At 42.5% G+C, this 20,904-nt stretch overlaps 2 protein-coding genes across 2 annotated transcripts in view; both read left to right on the top strand.

Annotated features, from left to right (window-relative positions):
- METTL6 (methyltransferase 6, methylcytidine) overlaps positions 1-10,794 on the top strand; it is a 39,079-nt gene extending 28,285 nt beyond the window's left edge. The window contains exon 6 of the mRNA XM_042043897.1: positions 10,637-10,794. Coding sequence (XP_041899831.1) covers positions 10,637-10,641 — 5 coding nt within the window. The 3' untranslated portion in view covers positions 10,642-10,794. The remainder of the gene's footprint in view (positions 1-10,636) is intronic.
- Positions 10,795-11,928: 1,134 nt separating this feature from the next.
- SH3BP5 (SH3 domain binding protein 5) overlaps positions 11,929-20,904 on the top strand; it is a 51,724-nt gene continuing 42,748 nt past the window's right edge. The window contains exons 1-2 of the mRNA XM_042043894.1: positions 11,929-12,065; positions 14,210-14,272. Coding sequence (XP_041899828.1) covers positions 11,985-12,065; positions 14,210-14,272 — 144 coding nt within the window. The 5' untranslated portion in view covers positions 11,929-11,984. The remainder of the gene's footprint in view (positions 12,066-14,209; positions 14,273-20,904) is intronic.

Raw genomic sequence — 20,904 nt, 5'->3', positions numbered from 1 at the left:
GCAATGCATTTGTTTCAGGTGAAGGTGTGATATGCAGAGGTTTTGTACCATGTATGCATTTTTGGTAGAGCCTGTTACGAAAATCTAAACCAGCTGCAGTTACTGTAACTGCGTGTAAAAGGTGTCATTAGCTTAAAAGGAGCTTGGAATGACGTTGCTGTTGCCTCTATGGATGTAAGGTCAGATCCATCATGCACATCCTGCATGAGACTTAGGGATTTGAGTCTCAGGTGTGCTCTGCTGTGCTGCCTTCATTTCCAGCCTTGTGTGTGACTGCAGTAGAGGAGAGGTCACAGTGTTATGGTGCACCTGTGTTAGGTTTTGGGGCCAAGGGACCTCTTGCCAGAAGGTGATTTTCCCTCAGTAACTTCATACCATGAGCTTTCCTCCATCCTGCACTTGGGAGTCAGCTTTGTGCCTTGCCATGTGATGCAACTGGTGAAGCCTTCCGTGCTGGACCAAAAGAAGGTGGGAAAGGTGCCCGTGGGCTCAGACAGACCAGCTGTAATGTGTAGGTGGCTTGGAAGCAGTTGTTCATGGGCATACTCCTGTCCTTGGGGAAATACAGGTGTATTCAAGCTAACTTCATCCTTCTTCTAGGATTTGTTGCTTTTTTTGTTTGTTTGTTTTTGTCTCTACAAAGAGGGTCGTACTACATTACATCATGATTTTTGCACATAAGCAAGTCATGACTAAACCCCTTGCTTCTGTATCATAAAATTGTCCCTGCTGCTGACAAAGCAATAGGCAAATCTTCTTTGCCATAAGTGACCTGAAGGAGGTTGCTCTGCACCCTCACTCTCTGGGGCTCTTCCGGCTTCTGTTCCCCCAGCTCTGGCATCTTGGACTGGCCCTTCAGCTAGGAAGGAAAGAGGCACAGTTCCCTTAAACTCAGGGGAGCTCTACTAACCTGTGCAAGTGGCAGATATGATCCATTATTGTTAGTGCTCCTAGATGGTGAAATGTGTCCAGATGCTGTTACTGCAGGCAGGGAAGAAGAAGCCACAGTTTTGTCCTTAATCTGTATCTTTGTAATGCTACAGTAGGGGGAAAAGGTGAAGAAGCATCTTGCCTCCTCTCACTTCTGCTCGTATTTACTCATGGATGTGACAAGCTGTCATTTTCTAGTTTGTGTGAAAAGTGACACTTATTTCCCTTCCCCCCATTGCAACCTTGCCAATGTATTTGCTGCATGCAGATAGGGAGTTGTGTTCATTTCCCTAGCAGATGTCACAGTGATTCAGTGCAAAATCTGCTTGGGGACATGATGATAATTGAACTGTCCTCCAGGAAGGGGAGATGAATGCGTGGGTATTTTCTGCTTCTCTTACAACAGTAGAGCTTTATATTTCAGATCCTCGATTCAGAGCTTTAGTTTTCCATTTTTCCCAAGCAGGCTGGGTGAGATGTACTGACATACCAATGTGAATCCAAGATGATGTTTGAACTGTGCATTATCTAAACTGTTTAGGAACTGACTTTGTATGCAATGCCATTGTGAAGTGACAGTTGTATGATATTTAGATGCAAGAAAGCATCTACTAGTAGAATGTAAATACTACTTTTATTTAAAGTGAGGTTTAATTAAGTGCTGGGTCCTGATACTCAAAATTTACTGAGAATGCTTTTCCTTTCTTTCACTTCTGCATCTAACTTACATGTAAAAATCATTCACTGCCAAGGAAGTGGCTCAAGAAGTTTTGGTATTCTTGTTATGACAACCCAGGGGTACCACTTCCTGCTTCAGAGTACAAGCTGATTATATAGCTGCAGCACAGTAATACAGGAGCCAAATTTAAAAAGAGTAAAAAGCACTAACTAGCTGCTCACGTTGCAGCTGCTATGCAATTGTTTGATAGCTGTATAGTTGATGTGTGTGGCTGTCATATGCAATCTCCAGTTTGCATGCATTCTTGGTGCCTGTGTATTCTTCCAGGAGTTCCCAACTGCCTGCTATTTTCTGTTGTTACGAGTAGATGTTTACATGCAGTGCATCTCCAGCTGGCTCTTGACCAAGCCGTCTCAGAGCTCGTGGAAATACGCCTCCTTTAATAAAGTTAATGTCAGTGGAGGTTGCCATCTTCAACCATTTTGATATCCTTGGCACAAAGAAAATGCTGTTTCCTCCCTCTGGAGGATTAGACAGCATTAAAGCTGCTCCATCTGTGAAGATTAGCACACTGCTGGGTGGCTGTTTTTTCTCCCTTTCCCCCCTTGAAAGAATTACTGCTTCAAAGGGGTGCCTGCAAGAGGAGAGCTGTGCTGCAGACTGCCTGACATCTGCTTTGTTCCTTTTGCTCTGCCTGCAGAATGCCTGCACCTGAAAATCAGTTTCATCTCCTGCTGTTTGGAGAGGATGTTCCTGTGCTGGTATCCCACTGCTCATCCTGGCGCTGTGTGAGTGGCAGTGGGAGTACTGAGTCTGCCCCTGCAGTTACTCCGGGGTGCCCTCCCATTCCTGCTTGCTGGGACTGGGGAGCACTGTGGATGCCAGACTGAGTTTGAGCAGCTTTTGTCCCTGTGCATCAGCATTTCATTTGCATTACTGACAGTTTTCCGAATTTGCCTGGGAAATCTGACAGACGCCTTCTAGGTCCCCAGGGTGCTGAGCACACCAAACCACTCGTGACCAAGGAGGCAGATCCCTCTCCTTTCTGGTAGGCTTGCTGTTGGGAGATTGATATGCCAAATGTCTTTTCAGCTTATTTGGCAATACGTGTATCCTTCTCCAAACAAGGGCTAGATGATCCTCACACACCCATTAAATGCAAATCCCTTCAACTACTTTCCTCCACGTTGATTTCCTCAGTCAACGGTCTTGGCAGCAAATCACCTAGGCAGCCTTTCCTTTTCTAGACCTGAACACTTTTTCTACAAAAAGTAATGTGAAAAACTTAGAGAAATGAAAGTACCCTTTTTTTGGACATATGAAATAATGTTTTGGACATATAAAATCCCACTGTCCTACCCAGAATCTCCCCCAGATATTCAGTGTACCTACCACTTCCAGGGAATTCAGATACTTTCTCACAGGAGATTTGTTTGTGCTTGGTGGCTCGACAGAAGTGTGCGTGCAGGGGTGTGCACGTGGCTTCTGCTGTGAACAGCTCACTTGAAAGGAGCTACCCTGTGTGAGGGTAGGAAATAAAAGGATGGGAGGAAATTGGAGGAAAGGCCAAGGAGCTGAAAGGGAGGCTCAGGGGTCACATTTTAGATCAGAGGAATACAGTCCCCAGTGTGGAGTGATTTGTGTTCATCTGCATCTTAATAAAGGACAATCTGTCAGACTCGACATGATCCTTTTGGGCAGGATTTTCCAAAGGGCTGAAATGTGCTCCCTTATCTCTTCCTGCTGTTGTGGAACTTGCTCCTGAGATATGTAGTGGCTGTTACATTTAGGAAATATACCCACAATCTGAGCTGGAAAAGTGCTGTTCTGATATAATCACTGGAAGAGAATAAAGGAATTGTCATCTTACCTTCTTGTGTCAACAGAGCAAGGAAAACAAAACAATGAATGCCCTTTTTGATAAAAGCGAGTAGTTTTTAAATCCAGTTACCTGCACAAAGTAAACCCCACTCTGGAGGTCTAGAGGGCATCTAAAAAAGAAAATTCTGACCGCTGGGGGAGTTGCAGGGACTTTCAAAGTAAAATGTTTCATTTCTGTCCCTATGACCCCTTATTCATTGGAATTGCAAAACTGCCTTCATATTGGAGAGACTTCAGTGAGAGGAATTTGCAGCTAGGGTTGAACACGTTTGCTGTGGCAAAAGAGACTCCTCTGCTGTGGGGAAGATCAACATATTCCAAGTGGTACTGCAAAAATTTTTCAGTCTCTGCAACAGATGAGCAAACCCAGCCGCAAAGTGGGAGGTGAAATGAGGAAGCTGCATCATTTTGACAAATAGTGGTGTTGAACCATAGCTAATGGCAACTGCTATGTAACAGCTTATACATGAAAGAAGGGAAAAAGAGAAATGAGGGACAAAGACAAATTAAGGAAGGAGAGAAACAATGGGTTAAATGACACTTGCAATGGTAGAAAGAAGGGGGAGGTATTGAGACTGGGGAAGAAACAAGGCTGAGCTGGGTTGGTGAGGGAGAAGTAGAGATGAGAGAGCTGAGGAGTGGGGAACAGGAGTGAGCTCTGCATTGCAATCCAAAGTGTTTATTAAGATCTAAGAGATGTGAGACATTTGGTCAGATACTGCTGCAGCATGGTTGTGGCAGGGAGGCTTCAAAACCTGCCCTGTGCAGCCTCGGTGCTGCTGTGGGCTGCTCTTGAGCACCAAGATTGAACTGCAGGGATGTGGCTCTGCACCAGCATGCTCCTGCAGGTTATGGCATGGGAGAAGGCAGGAGAGGGATCACAGTTAATCACTACTTCTTCTCCTGACATACAAAGTTGGGTGCTAAAACAGACTCTGCTTCACTCCTACACACAATGTGCTCAATCATTCCATTTTTAGTGCAACAGGAAGCACTGAAAAGTATGATTTTGCCAGGGCAGAAAATCTAGCTATTAATGCTGGGAGAGGGAAAAAGGGGCTTTGTACACAGGAAGCATTTCACTTGTACAAATCTAAGACAGATATTTTTAATTCAAGCATTGTAAAGGTTTGAATTTTCTACATATATGAAAGGGCACACTTGAAGTGTGGACACTTAGGATCTTGCAGACATAATACTCAAATTTGTTAAACTGACAACTTTTTCATTACCTAGCTACTTCATAAGATCATATTTTCTGGCACAAGGTAAATTAGACTATAACCAGCCTGGAAAGGAAACTAAAGAAGAAGGTATAAAAACCATGTCCTGTTTCTCCTGTCACTCCTGCTTATAGGCTTCCCTATGTGGTTAGGAAGCAAATAGACTGTGCAAAGACCTTTCTTAATATCTTGCTAATGAGACTTGGCTGTGGAAGGGCCTGTCCCCATCTCTGGGCTTCCCAGCTGCCTCCCTCTTGACTGCCAGTCTGCCTTCACAACTCAGAGGCAGGAGTTCCCCTTTGGCCACCCATCCCCATCTTTTGTATCTCTAGACATAGACCATGATTCTGCCTTTTCTCTTGGCACTTGAGCTGTTCATGATGATAATGAGGTCCCAAATCTTTCTGTAGCTGCCTGGTCTAATCAGCCCTGTTTGGAAGCTCATTTTGAATAGGTATTTGTTTCCCTCATCCTCTGGGCCATGCTTTTACTTGAAATGTCTACGCTGTTTCCTTCTATTAACCAACTGGCACTTGTAAGAAATGGGATTTGTGCTGGAAACTAAAAGCAAAGGTTCCCCGGATAGGAATGCTCTGAGATCTCTGATGGAAGCTCAAGCTTTTAATGTTGTGTGTTCAGCAGCTTAAAATAGGGTATGGGTGAATTTCCTGCCTGATAACAAGATTAGTAAGAAGCAAAGCCTGTGGTTGGAGAGCCTTCAGCAGTCACCTGGTTGCCTTTGCAAAGAGCTGTGCTCCAGCCTGCACGCACCAGGTACCTTTGCTCCGTAGGAGATGACTCGCTGCAGGGAGTGGGTGTCACAAAGCATCTGTCAGGAGCATTGCCTGGGACTAGGAGGCACACTGAGGCCCTTTCCTGGTGAGCTGGAATGTACCAAGTGTGTAGAGTAGCCCTGCTGCGTGAGGGAAGGGTTGTGGAAATTGCCACCTTTAAGCAACCCTTTGTGGCTCTCTCACAGAAGGTGCACCAGACACACGAATACCCTGAACCAGACTCACAGGAACTTCACTACCCGGAGCTTCTTGTTTGTCCTTACATTTTCAGAGGGACTCCTGCTTTCATCTGTCAGTGTTGCATTTGGTATCATGAGCAGTGTGGGCTGGTGGCAAGAGACCAGTGAAGGGATTTTATCCTTTAAATTTACCAGTGAGAAATCTACTGATACAGTTAAATAGCCACAAATATGGAACAGGTCTGAACATTAAGCAAACTAGTGATAAAAGGAGATGTATTCTTGCACGTGGCTGATGTTATTTGAGAGTCAGAGGTGGTTCTTTAAATAACTGCTTTAAATGTGGTTTGCATAGATGTCTAAGTATAAAGAATAAAAGATGAGGGTGGGTGTTTTTGTACTGAATACCAATGATGTATCCACATCGCTGCAAAGCATTAGTGAATTGTCACGCTGGGTAGAGGAGAATGGCACTTGCATCTCATTTTGGCTCTCATGAGGCAATACCTCTTGTCTAAGGCCTCATTTTGAGTACAGACAACCACCTTTGCATTTGATCCTGCTGCCATTGAAACTGATGTGAGACTGCTTATCAAGGAAAGCAGATCGCAGGACTGGGAACCTGAGTGGATATATTCAACTTAAAAGGGTGCAGTATAGGGTTTTTCGCTGTTCAAGTATCAAGCAAGCACTGTAAAATGGATCTTCCTTATCATTCAGCAGCAGATCTGAGGAAGAGGCTCTTGTTACTCTGTTATTTTCTAAATCTGCAAAAGCAGCACACTGCATTTTGGCCAGAGGAGCAGCAGAACTGCTGCAAATGTAGTGTCATTGCATGGATGGTTTTTTCCAGTGGGAAATTCCACCACTACCAGCCTTGCCAAAAGACAGCTTGGAGGAGGAGAAAATTTCCTGTGATGATGGTGGTTCTTTCCCAATGAAATAAGAACAAGTAGGGAAATCCATCAAGCTGTTAGTCATGCATTTTATACACACATGTATATATATAGCATAGTGCATGTGAGTGTGTCTATATGTGTATATAAAAAACTATATTGCACTCACACTCTCTGCATGAAGCATCATCAATTTCAGGCTTCAAAATAATAAGAAAAGTAGCTCATGATATGATGGGACATAAATGTATGTGCAATAGAAAATGGCCCAGCAGCTAATTTTGCTAATAATCTTTGCATTTAGTTTTTATGGAAGATACTAAGATTAGTGTGGCTTGAAAATAGATTGTACCTCTTTGAAATGAGCCTCCTTTCTTTGTAGCCCTGTGAAGCCTGGAGGTTATTTTTAATTTTAAATGGTGGTTGTTAAAGAGAAGTGAAATCAAAGGGTATTTTGGAATATAGCCTTTTCTTTAAATACATTCCTTGTAGGTGGGGAAATCTACAAGTTTTTTGTACCACAGATGCTCAAGCTCCATTAATGTGTCTTTGTGCGCAAGTTCATAAGGCGATACCATCTTACAAACTGGTGTAGGAGAGATAATTGATTTTCAGTGCTTTCTAAGATGCAGAGCACAAACATGCCACAACCGTTGTGAGTATGGAAGCATGAAAATTTGCTTGAGAAATAAGCCAGGGGAAGTTTTGATTCTGACCACTTTGTAAGAGTTTAATGCCCTGCATATGCCTCCAAGAAATTTAAAATCTTGCAGATATGCAGTGCATATCTTCAAAAAAATTTTTGTGCTTAGCCTCTTATAAAAGATTAAGTGATGGAGGCCCAGATCTTCAAATGTACCATGATGGTGGGTGAGATCCCACTTAATGTTTAACAATGTCTCCAACATGTGCAGTATACTTCTGAAAACCAGGAAAGCATACAGGATTTGGACATTGACAGAGCAATGTCTTTGCTGCAGCTTGGAAGACAGAGATGGTGGCTTTGTGTTAAATGAGACATTCCCTGAACTAAACTAATTTCTGGTGTAACATTGCAAAAGTCAGTGTAGTAAACTGGTCTTCAGGGTTAATTCAATTAAGAAGTTACATGGTGAATTTTATGCTCATAAACGTATTTTGGGGACTGTGTTTGTTTCTCCTTAGATTGGACTGTTTATACTTCTGTGCTCACTTGTTGGTAAATTATTTAAAACCAAATTGCAACAGCAGTTCAACATTTGAAGCCAATTGGCAGTTAGCCTCTAGCATCATCATCAATGGAAGCAGAAGAATTTTTCAGAGCAGAACTGTTTCTCCTGTTCCCTTGAGGAGAGGAGCAGTATTCTGTAAGCAAGGTTCTGTCTCTTAGGCTGTTTTCTCCTTGAACATTTCCATAAGCTGAAATGTGTCTTCAGTTACCAAATGTGCATTAATTAGTCCTGAACTCTGCTCAGTTTGCTATCAGTGTTCAAAAAGAGAAGATACATGTTTATGAGGAAGGAAATGAAACTTTTGATTTGTATTTTAGGCCCTTGCCTCTCGTACTGGGGCAGAAGCAAGCTTTGAGGGCAAGTATAAGCAGAAATTTGAATGTAAGATGATATTTGGAAAAAAACCCAACTCTTCCTTAAAATCCGTTCAGAATCTACCATTATCAAATATATGTAAAATTACACTATCCATTCCCTTTGAATTTTATCCCTAAATTAACTATAGTCATTAGGATGTTTCCTCAGGCAAGTCTTCACTGATGCATACTTCTTCCCAGCTGATTTTATTTAAAATGCAACTTCTAGTTCCCTGATGGCTATTCAGAAATGTAATACTGAATCTACAAACCATCTTCCACAATGAGGAAGAGAATTCTTCTCTGTATTCCTCCCTCAAAGTACAGATATTTCAATCTTTGCCTTCCCAAATTTTTCCCTTGCCTGTACACTGTGGATTTCTGTGGGACACATAATGAGGTTATGTAGCAACTTCCCCCAAAAGTAGAGCTGTAGCAGTTCTCTCAGCCCGAACATCACCCTTGCCTAGGCATTTATATGCTTCAAGGTCTGATGTTAATGATAAGGCTTGTACTCCAAATGCCACAAGACAGAGTTGTTGCCTGGTACACTGAAATCGGTTGCTGAAGCAACTTGGCTTTTCCTGCACCAGAACCTCTCCTTGTGCTTTTTAGTTGAGCTGTACCATCTTCAGCATAGCTCATGTTAAGTTGCAGCCCAGCCTGATAGGTCTGGGCTAATTCTCTGCTGTGGCCACTCTGGAATCCCATTAGTGAAAGAGCAAGCGGTTTCTTCCTGCCTTAACTTCAGAGTGCTTTGTTCAAATATTGAATACTTGGGACTAGGGTTTTGAAATATTGATACAGGAGAAAGTACAGGCTGTCTCGGTCAGGCCTCGTGCAAGCTTTGCTCAGACGCCTTGGCACGTGGAGGGCCTGTGGGGGAAGCGAAAAGGTCAGCATGACTGGCCTTCTGGGGGGTGGGGTGGGGCTGGGGAGGGGTCTGGCCTTTAACAGATTGGGTAGGAGGGATTTGCTGGGATGAGATCACTCGTGATTTGGCAAAAGTAATACTCAAATGCCATGTACCACAGTTCACTTCTTGCACGATATTGACCTAAGCAGAGCACAGAATCATAGAATGGTTTGGGCTAAAAGGGACCTGAAAGATCATCTAGCTCCATCCCCCTGCCATGGGCAACAATGTCTTCCATTAGACCAGGTTGCACAAAGCCCCATCCAATTTGGCCTTGAACACCACCAGGCATGGGGCATGCATAACTTCTCTGGGCAACCTGTTCTAGTGCCTCACCATGCTCACAGTAAAGAACTTAATCCTGATATGCCGTTCCAGGTGGGGTCTCACCAGAGTGGATCAGCGCGGGAGAATCACCTCCCTCGACCTGCTGCCCATGCTTCTCTTGATGCAGCCCAGAATGTGGCTGGCTTTCTATGCTGCAGGCACACATTCCTGAGTCACGTTGAGCTTCTTATCCACCAACACCCTCAAGTCCTTCTCCTCAGGGCAGCTTTCAGTATATTCTCCACCCAGCCTGTATTTGTGCTTGGGATGCCCCAGCCCAGGTGCAGCATCTTGCACTTGGCCTTGTTGAACTTTAGGACATTGGCCCAGACCCACCTCTCACACCTGTGAAGGTCCCTTCCCTCTTGCCTGTCAGTCACACCACACAGCTTGGTGTCACCAACAAACCTGTGGAGAGCGGGCTCACGTGTGAGGCCTGCCTATGTGATACACAGGTTTGTTCCTCGGGTAATTCTCGGGTCCTGCTACCCTTTGCATGGGACAGTGGTTCCAGCAAAAACTATGCCGTGGGGAGGAGAAGAAAATGAACATGTAAATAATAGCCTTGAGTCTTTTATCGATCTTTATGTGTACTGAATAGTCTCCCTTTCCCTGTTCTGTCAAATCTTTTCCTTCAGGCCATTTTTCTGTTAATGCTTTAGTGATGTCTGCAGTAATGACAGATGCGCATTCTTCACTGATTTTATTACATGTAGATCTTCCCAATGTATCAGTTTGATATAAAATGATCTCAGTGGCCTCAGGGCTCTATGAGAGATTTCAGATCCATGGGAAAAGGGGCTTGTGTATCCACACCGTCTCTTGCACAGTGCTAAGCTCTGCAGGCAGCTCTCCCAACTTTCTAAATCCACTGTGCTACTGAGGAGAGAGACAGCTTGCTCTGCCTTAATGGTAGCAGATTGATGAGTTTGGCTGGAGGTTTTTTGAGCTGCAACAATCATGGGGATTGTCATAGTAGTAATGGAACAACAGGGTCCTTTGTGCAAACATAACAAATCCCTTTGGGAGAGCATGTCTGTGCAGAAGCACTTCTGCACCCCAAGCAGTGGGCAGTGCTTTTTGTGACATTGCCATGGGTCAGCCTGTGTGGGTTTAGGAGGAACATGGCATAGGTGCAGTAAATCTTTCACATAGCCTTGTTTTTTAGAAATAAAAGTGATCACAGCAGGACTGTCCACATAAAGTCTTCTGTGCGCAGCTTTGTGTTTTCTGTGCTGTTTTAGGATGATGAGAATGTTGGACATTTGACCACTACAGTCTTGGCATGAGCCACAGCACACCAGGGATGAGAAATGCCAAGACCCTGGGAACCTCTGGCTGTGTGTACACATTGGATTCCCTTAATGGACAGCAGTAAGAGTAAACGCTTGGCTTTGGCTGATTTGGTTTTTGGTTTGTTTTTATTGCCCTCCCCCCTTTACATGATTTCTTCTGCTTGAGAAGTGAAGATGTTGCAAACAACCCATCTGCGTTTTTGCAACACCTCCTCTGTGCCTTGATTATTTTAGTTTGTTGGTGTCACTTTGCATGTTTATACTATTTTCAAATGTTTATGTCACTCTCTTCCCATATTTTGTTTTTTCCCCAGTTGCTTTATAGCATTTGGAAGAGCTTGACTGCTTTTCTTTTGCCTCCTTTTTTACCTTAGTTACCTTAGCAATGTTAATTTTTATCTTCTTATTTTATCTCCTTCTTATTTTTATCTTATAAAGAGATACGAGGAAAGGAAGCTTCTTTCTTCACCACATTTAAACTTTCCATTTTTTTCATTATCTTTTGAGGAATTTTCTAACAAAAAATGGAATTAAATTAGTAGTGGTACTTTAAAGGTGGAAATATGTTCCTCCTCTGTTCAAAATTACTTGTTATTCACCCCTGTGATTAGGGAGACACTAATCTGAAGTGCTCTGCTAGACGTGGGCCATGCATGTATGTACTTTTTGTAAGAAGTTCCTTTTTACTGGCAACAAAAGGATGTGTCTTCAGTATGTCTTTTTCTGCTGCATGCAGTAGGTACAGTAGTTCCCCGCTTAGCTTCCACACAATAGAAATCTGGGTTTCATTTGAATTTTCAAGGTTGTTGAAAGTGCCTTTAGTATTTTTCTCTTCTCCCTTTCTCCATGCTTTTTAATTTTTTTCTCTGCATAGGCATGTCAGCCTCTAACAGAGCTTGAAAAAGAGAAAAGAAGGGGGAAAAAAATAAATTTAAAAAGCCAGCAAGGTGTCCTTAGCGTTTCCCTACACCTGGAACTACTCATGCTGGTTTCACGCAGTGCCGTTGCGGGGGGGGGACCGTGCACGGCAAAACCCCAGGAATCAGAAACACGGGGCGTGAGAGAGGGTTACGGGAAAAAAACAAAAAAAGGAGAAAAAAAAAGGAAACCCCGCAATTTCGCGCTGATTTCCTCCTTGCGGTGCGAAGGCACAAAGACACGGGGGGCGCTGTGGGGAGGGAGGGGTTCCCCCGGAGGCGGGGCCGAGCCGAGGCCGGGCCGCGGAGCCGGAGCCGGGAGCGGCGGAGCGGGAGGCGCCGGCAGCAGCGGGAGCGCCGGCAGCAGCGGGAGCGCCGCCATGGAGCCGGGGGGCCGGCGAGGCCGCCCCGCCGAGGAGCCACCGCGCCCCGAGGACGAGGAGGTGGATCCCCGCATCCAGGTGAGGGCCTGCCTTCCCACGGCCGGCCGCGTTTTTTAAGGTTATTTTAATATGTATGTTATGGCTGTATGTAATAATGGTTGCCTTTTATTTCACTGCTTTCTGCTGCGTATGTGCATACACACATATATATATACATATACATGCGTACACGCACACGCATATAAATATGTATACACACACACACACACACATATATACATATGTTTCTTCCCGTGCCGGGCGGAGCAGCTCCCGGTGCCTCGGCGCCCGCCGGGAGCGGGGGGAAGCGGCCCCGGGGCGCCCCAGCCCTTTGTTACCCCGGGCATCGCTCCGCGCCGGGCTCTGTTGGGCGTCCCTCCTCCTCCTCCTGCTGAAATCCCCCCTCCCCTTTTTAGTTTTGACCATGACAGCGTGACCTTGCTCGTGGAGCGGGGCTGGTGCTCAGAAATTCATAAATGCGGGAAAACGTAGATATAAAAATTTTATTTCATTATTTTTATCATTATTTTTCATTCCTTTTAGAAAGGAGCTTTAGTGGAATATGGTGCTTCCTCCTCTCTGTGCATGCCTTCTGCAATGCTTTTTATTCTTGCATGGTTTCTAAACAAAGCTTTTCTCCCCAAAATCACGGCTGGACCAATAGCCTGGTGCAAACTTCAAGCATGCTGTGGTCCCTGAAATGAAATGTATTTTTAGGTCTCTACAGATTTACGGCTTTTGCCTCCAGCATTGTTGGGACTGTTGGTCATGAATGAATATAATGTGTGTACATTGCTGAGAGGATCCTTGGCGTAGGTCCCTGCTTGCTGTAATTGTCATTCTTTTCTCCATCGTGAGTGTTTCATTTTCCAGGGCTGTGCAGAGCAATTGCAAAATTCTCAAAACATGGTTACACAGAGCGAGGCCCTCAGCCAAAAGCTAGCCTGGTACTGCCCTGATTTTAAGAGGCTGAGCTCAGTTGGTGTCTATTGATCTAATTTTGGCCTTAGGTTCTTCAGCTTGCAACACGTTTCCACATAGACAATTTGTGAATTGTTGGCAAAAGAATTGTTTTTGTGAAGTTTTCTGTTTGGTTTGAAAAATGGGCTGCTGTGTCTGTTTCCGCAAGAGCCATAAGGTTTTTAGCCTTACAGTAAGAGACAATTAGGTAATTTTTGGATGAGTGTTTGTTTCAGACAACATGGATACACAAGTAGGTGTTTTCCAAATCCTAGGAGTGGGAAACAAAATTTGACCTCTGAGGATAAGAAGGCTAAACTGTTGTAATTAATTCCTTTCTGGTTGTAACCAGAGTCATGCCTGTAGTCTAGTGGGAAACTGCTCAAGTGACAATCAATTTACAACGTTCGGTTTGTACAGCAAAACATTTCAAGGCATATTCTGTTACACTGGCTGACAATTAACATTTAAATTGGAGAACACTCCTGTTAAAAATCTTATGATCTCGCATGAAGGAACATGTTGCTCAGATAAAGAAAGTTATTGGATCTCCTCCTGAGGGTTGCTTTTTGTGGTAAGAAAGTCATTAAGAATGAGCTTTATTTTTACAGTAACTTCATTCATGCCAACACTACTTCTACTACATATTTATTCAAGGGATTTAGCACTTTGTTTTTGCTGTTAAGGGATCAAAATGTTGGCAGGAAGGCAAACTATGTAAACATAATTGTGTGTCCCATTGACTGATTGTGTTACGAAATGGTTTGCCAAAATCCATAATAAAATGCCTCTGGTGCGGCAAGACGTGTTTCTTATCAGTTCTGTCCTTTCGATGCATGTCTCCTGTGATAGTACAAACTTTATGCTAATCTTTTGGGGTGGGTGTGTCAGTCTCCCTAGTGCCTCGCTGATACTGACTATATTGTTTAACAAGACAGAGCTTACTGTACCTTGTGTTTATTTGTAATAGTGAAGAAGTAGCCAGAGCAGGAAATGTGTTGTCTTAACATAGAACCATAGAGCTTCTCTGATTATTTTTTCTTTTAAGTAGCAAAGTAGAAGACCAGTGGTAAAGTTAAGCTAACCATCTCAAGGTTTCCTCTTTTCACTAAATTCATAAGCCACAGCCTTTGTGAACTTTCAGTGGGGATGCTGAATGAGCCTTCTCAGACATGTTTTTTTCCCTGATTTCTTACTATGCATCCGACTTTCTTTCTTTCTAGGGGGAGCTAGAAAAACTGAATCAATCTACAGATGATATCAATCGCAGAGAGACGGAGCTGGAGGTACGGAATTTATCCTTGCATTTTCCTTTTGTGCATGTTGAATTTTGTGGACAACAGGGCAGTGGTTTTGAGTAGATTGCCTCCTGAATTTGTGCATCCTGAATGGTGATTTTGCAGCAAGAGTCTGGTGATGATTTTTTTAAAGGTACGAATTGAGCTAACAGCTGAAACAGAAAGGGAGAAGGTAGAGGTATGCTGACAGTGTAAAAACCCAGTGTGGAGAACCTCCACACCACACACCACCACTGCCAGAACTTATTTTTAGGTTTTGACACTAAGCTTAGACAAGTTTTATTTTTACAAGTCACTGTTTTGTGTTTGTTGATTATAGACAGGGAAAGTTTATTTGGTTAAGAGGTTTTTGCCATACAGCTGTCTGCCAGGATCTTCTCTTTGGTGGCTGTTTGGGTTTTTTTTAGCTTATTATCTTTGCCTTTTTTTGTCATCACTTCCTGCGCAGGGAAGGTGATGAAGGAAAGTTGGAATAAAAGACTTCCTGGTTATACAGAGAGCTTTTTGTGGATACTTAAAAATCTAATAGCAAGTCCTGAAGAAATTATTTCTAAATCCCCAAATCTGAGCTTCATCTACTTGGTAGTTGTTCTGGAAAGCTCAACACTATTGATCTAATAATGAAGCAAAACAAACTGGCCTATTTGTCTGTCTAAATTTCCTTTTGTTTGCAAAACAAGGAGGATAAACCCAGTGGAAATGTAAGATGAATATGCTGCTAAAGAAAAACTGCCATAAAAAATGACTTTACATCCTAAATAATTTTGATATCGTTACAAAGTTTTGAATCAAAAAATGCTGAGACTGCAGTGATGAACATACTATAAAAGTACATACGTAGATTTCTGTCTATACCTTCAAAATGTCAAAGTCTGGTTTGTTTGGTTTTAAAATTTTAAAAAATTTTTTTCCTCATGCATGTCTTTTAATGAGGTGGGTACCTCGAGCAGGGGGTGGTTCTTGGTAGAATTTTAAAATACTGGAGTATCCACTGAGTGCACTGAACAGAAAATAGGTTTATGATCTTAGGAAACAAAGAAGCCTTGTATCTTTTTTCTTCTCCCCACTTGTTTGCATTTTCTGTCATTTGTGGCATGTAGATCACGAATTTATTGGTAAATAAACTTAGTTAAATGGGGAACTACTTGCTATGCAAAATTAAATTATATTCTTGCTGTGAAAACTGTTCAGTGTCTCTAGGTTGATTTAAATTTTATGAGGAACTTTAAAAATCAGTATTCTAGTCTGTAACAGCAGCAATTAAATGGACTTCAGGACTCTTTATATAGATATATTGAAAAAAAAAATCATTATATGTATCTTTTCAGTCTCCTTATTTCATGCTGAGGTACTGAAATTGAAAGATGGTGTTATGGATAGTTGCCTGGATTCCATTAATTTTGTCACAACCTTGCACTGAGGACGTATTACGAAGCAGATGGAATAGTAATAATAATGCAAAGGCATACTCATGAAATAAGTCCCAGTGACTTTAAGATAGGATTTTGATTAAAATTATTCATGTGATCAAGTGTTTGTTGAGTTTGCAGATTTGTAGCTACTGTGTGTGTGACACATGCTGAGCTGTAGAGGCTGAAAGGCTCCTGGAAATATAATTGTAAATAAAAAAGCAGAATTGCCACATTAGCTTGGTCTTACATTGTTGCTTACTTAGCATAATAAGTACCAGGTGTTAGATAGGTAGAAATCATAAAATCATTCTCTGCACTTTGCCATTGTTTACTGCAGGTCTGTCTGTAGTACTTACTGTAAGCAGTCTTTGATGGAATTAAGGTGAAATACCACCAACAGTATGCTTTCTTGAATGCTTCCTCCTCACTTTTCATCCAAAAATCTTACTGGATGGATGCCAGTTTGTGTTATCATGCAACTGCATTATTTTTAATCTGTAGAGATTTTCATTACATTTGATCTACTGAAATATTGAGGACAAATGCAGTTGGATGATGTAAGAGAAGCTTAATTTATATACAGGTTGATAAATGCATTTTAGATGGACTTAAAAGCTTTCTAGAGGAAAGGAATAAAAAAAAATCCCACAACACCCAGCACTTGCGGTTAGCAGAAAATCTCTGCATACATACTCTGGACAAGAAAAGAAAGATTTGCCAAGCAGCCTTATAGGATAAATCCAGAGTTTGGAAGGAGGAGTTTGGAACTGGGATCATTCTGCTTCTAACACTTCCAAAATCCATGAATGCTGTTGAAAATGTGGGCTTCTGGGAGAGTTTCATGCTGAGTTTCCTTTTGAAGATTTGCTCTTTTGGCTCTTACTAGCTGCTTTGGGTCCCTCTTTCTACCCCTTCCTAGTTTGTGGTGTTCCTGCTATATTTCATTGGAAGAAAGATGTGTTGTGGGTGTTTTTTAACCAGACAGTGGAGTTATATTTATCCTGTTTTGCTAGTATCATTGTCTTCATCTTTTCAATATCTTTAATGGGAGCATGGATGTATCATTACATTATTTAGAGCACAAGATGCTGACTGCCAGGTTCTTGTAGCATTACTTGGTGGTCTATACATTCCCACTGTTGATTTTTTCCCAGAATAATCTGGAAAAGCAATGGGAGTGTTTGAGTAGAAGGTATGTTTCTTTCAAGGAAGTTCAGAAAAAGACACCCATGTTTTTGTGACTTGATGTACTCTCTGATAAGCAGGAAGGGTAACCTTGTGGCATCTGAGTTCTGCAAGACTGTTCTGGACTTCCTGTGTGCAGCTTTGTGTGAATTTCTCAAAGTGGGACTGCTGGTTGTCTCCAGTTCCCATTAACTGGAAAAAAAGGCTGTTAAATCCTTCTAAACCCATTCTGTTTCTGTTCTTGTGGTGCCTCAGGTCTGCATCTGCAGAATGGAAGTAATAATGCTGCTTTACCCAGTGGAAAATGTTATGGGGCTGAATTCAGTAGAGGCTTCTAGGATTTTGAGACTACACTGTCTTGATGTAGCCATAGGAATGTCCATGTTTGAGCAATGTTGAAAATATTGGTGTCTGTTGCTTACAGAGGGGATAAAATGGGGAATTCTGTTTTAGGTTGACCAGTCTGCCATTTCTTTTTTTTTTAAGTTCTGCACTGAAACTGACATATGATCTGTTTTTAAGATGAACAGCCTGCTTTTATTAATCTTTTAAAATAAGTTCTGCACCCATACCTCCTGTGAGAGCACTGGATATACATGCATGGCATGACTTGAACTGATAGGTTGAAGTTGGCTACATCTATTCTTTTGCTTGGAAGAATTACTCATTTTTTGCTCTTTTGACCTATCCTATTAAACCCTGAAGAAATACCCTGACCTGCTGACGCTCACAGCCTGTTCAGGAGTTGTGGAGCTGCTGAAGGGCACTGAGTGGCTGGTAGTTATATGTTGTGCTAATGTATTGCCTGTTAATGAATCTTTGATTAGACTTGATTTAAAATCCATAATGCTGCTCACACTAAGTGCAACACTGAGCATTACTGGCACAGCAGAAGGATGATAAGGGTTCTCTGAGGGATTTAACACTTGGCTTCGCTAATGTCCTTGTTTATGTTTGAAGTGTCTGTGAAGAGCTGGGGGAAACATCTTGCAGGGGAGATACAAGTGTATTTTGGCCAAATGCAAGAGCTTTTTTCCTGTTTATTGGAAATGCATCTCCATCTGAACTCACATCAGGAGCTGTGAATGTACTTAACAAATGTGCATGACTTGCCTGTCCAGCCAGCTCATACACAGCTTGGACTGTCTCTGAAAGTTCAGCTCAGATGTAACAAATTCACCCGGGGACCCTCTGGCAGCATTGTGGGGAGGGGAAATGCAGCACATACCACTAAAATTACCACTGGAATCCCAGCTATCCCAAATGTGGTTTTTGTTAGAGAGAGTTTTTGTGTTGCTGGAGCTACGAGCTTGCCAATGTTTGTTCATGGGAGATACTGCACAGGAAAACTAGAGCTGAACAGTGCTGCTTTCAGCTATGCTCGTTATTTTAGAGGGCCTGGCTGGGATCCTTCTTGTGTGCTTGCCTAGATCCTCTAGTCCTGATCTGCAAGAGTTTGTGTTACTTTTAGTCCTGGATTTATCATAAAGGTCACCCTGGGTTGTTGTTGGATAGAAGGTCAAGGGTTTATTAGCCGTGGTGCTCTTTCACTTGCGAGCCATGTCAGCATTTGAAACCGTCTCAGAAGGGGAAGGACTTTTTGTCATGGTTTAACCCCAGCTGGCTGCTAAGCATGACACAGCCCCTCGCTCCCTCCCTGCCGGTGGGACTGGAGAGAGAACCAGAAGAGTAAAAGTGAGAAAACCTGTGGGCTGAGATAAAGACAGTTATGTAAAACAAAAGCTGCATGCACAGGCAAAGCAAAACAAGGAATTTTTCACTGCTTCCCATTGGCAGGCAGATATTCACCAGTTATTTAGAATTGCTTCTTACTTCTTCGCTAAAATACCTGGTTTTAGGAAAAGAACTTGAGCTGTTGATGCTGTCACACATAAAAAATATAAGTAGATCTTAAGAAAAAATCCTTCATCTTTCAGGTTTTAGAAAAATGACCTCTCAGTGGCTGGAATCTTATTCTGAGCATGCCTCCTTGGCTTGAGGAAACATCTATCTGTGGAAACATCCGCCACCTTATCATATCCCTGTGCAGCATTTTCCAGTGTTCACAAAAGAATGCAGAGATAAGGGCAAAAGCAGCTCACTGGCTGGTGTTCCTGCTGGCTTTTGGAGGAGGATATACATGCGTGACAGATTCGTCACTATCAGGACAAATCTTTCCACATCTCTATGATCTACTTGCTTCCATAGGAAATGGCTCCTGTGTGTGAATTCCTTGTTGTTTTGCCTTCTGCTTTCATCCAAGGATGAGTTAGGGAAGGCTTCTTCCTCTGCTTTGGCTCTGGAAAGATTTTGTCAACCAAGTGAGTCAAAGGGCTTTACTTGATTCATGTTCTTGAAGTAGAGATGTGTTTCCAGCCTGAGAGAGCAAAGGTTAGGTGGAGAAGTCTTGCTTTGGAAGGAGTGCCCAGTGCTCGCCCATGCCTGTTTTCTTCTCTCTTCTTCTAAGAGAATTAAAAACATTTGTAGTAAAAAGTATTGGTAGTCTCAGTTTGTAACTGTCTGCAAGCAGGAGGTTAGAGCACCTGTCAGGTACTGATTTTTTAATTGTTCTTAGATGGCAAATTAGTAGCTGTCTACAAAAAAAAACCAGACCAAAGACTTTTCCTATCCCTTAAAAATTGAGATACTACTTATCCCCTACCTTGCACTTTGTTTTTAAGGTTTGGTCGCCAGTGTGGCTCACTTGAACTGTTCAGGTGCCAAATAGATGTTAAAAGTATCTTTAACTGGTTTGATGCTTGAGGGTAGATTTCTGAGCACACCTTGTGCATCTGTTTGGTGTGTATGGATGATACTGATGCTGGTTTAACTTGGAGATGAGCTTTTGCAGCTGGTAGGTCCTTGTAGCAGAGAAGATGGGGATGGATACTGTCAGCCTCTTGGGAATAGATGAAGCCTGTCTCTCAGTCAGCAATTCCATTTCCCATGTACCTCCCACACTTGTCAGAGGTTCTGTACACCAGACTGGCAGAATGGTCATGGCACAACCTTTGTAAATGAAATTTAGATGTGCTTGGTACGAAGTTGCTTCAGACATGGTTGATATGTTAAGCTCATTTTTAAAATAAAATTGTTTGAGAATACATATTTCATTTGATGAGCAGAAATAGTTATTTGCCTGTCATCTGGCATCTAACACCAGCTCATCACCATCACTCATGAGAGAGGAAAACAAGAGTGCTTTTTTCTCTTGACAGGTGCAGTATGGCTTGAAAGTTGTATTTTAGTTTTCCCCCCACATTTAAGAGTGGATCTTGAAAATGCTGCTGTGTGGATGACCTGTCCTTAAGTGTGGTCCCTCTTTTGGTGCAGTATCAAATAGCTGCCCAACAGCAAGTCACTGGAAACAAAGTCTGCTTTTAATAATGAGCTATTGCAGCAAAAACATATATGGGGTAGAGGTCTGGCATGCTCCCTAAGACAGTGCTACTGAAATCTGTTTTGAAAGTTGATGAGCGTGGAGCTCTCGCAGCCGTAGAACAAGATGTTGAAACGTAAACTGCAGCTGTTCACATGGTGCACTAAGTGCTCTGCCTGCTTGAGTGTGTGTATGACAAACACCTAGCTAGTGAGAGTCTACTTATTAAGGCTGTAATTTAAGTGAGAAGCTTCTCCTGCTACTTTTTTTTTTTTTTTTTTACACCCTGCGACACTCACTGAGGATAAAGTGCCTTAATCAGCTTTTGTCCAGCTTGGAGAAGGTTTATCATCATCTCATTTGAGCAAGCAGGAGGGAAAAAACATTGAAAGCTGACTGGCTAACATTTTCAATGTCGCCTTTCTTTTTCTAAAATCAGCAGCAAGGTGTTCTTGAAAATGATCGCAGAAGATTAGGAGTGAGCAGAGGGGAAAACATGCTTTAAAAATGTTGGGATGTTTGAGATGTCTCATGTCAGTTGCATTGCTTCTGTTAGAGTCTGTGTATGTATTCAGTGCAGTGAGGAGAAAAACAGAATGTGTTTTTAGAAAACAAAAAACCCCAAACATAAAAATCTACCCAGA

Source organism: Corvus kubaryi, unplaced genomic scaffold (genome assembly GCF_017639235.1).
Source record: "Corvus kubaryi isolate FWS band 111438036 unplaced genomic scaffold, C.kubaryi_AGA036_p1.0 37398, whole genome shotgun sequence".
Taxonomy (NCBI): domain Eukaryota; kingdom Metazoa; phylum Chordata; class Aves; order Passeriformes; family Corvidae; genus Corvus; species Corvus kubaryi.
Note: the sequence above shows the minus strand (reverse complement) of the source record. Positions and strands in the feature narration are given on the sequence as shown.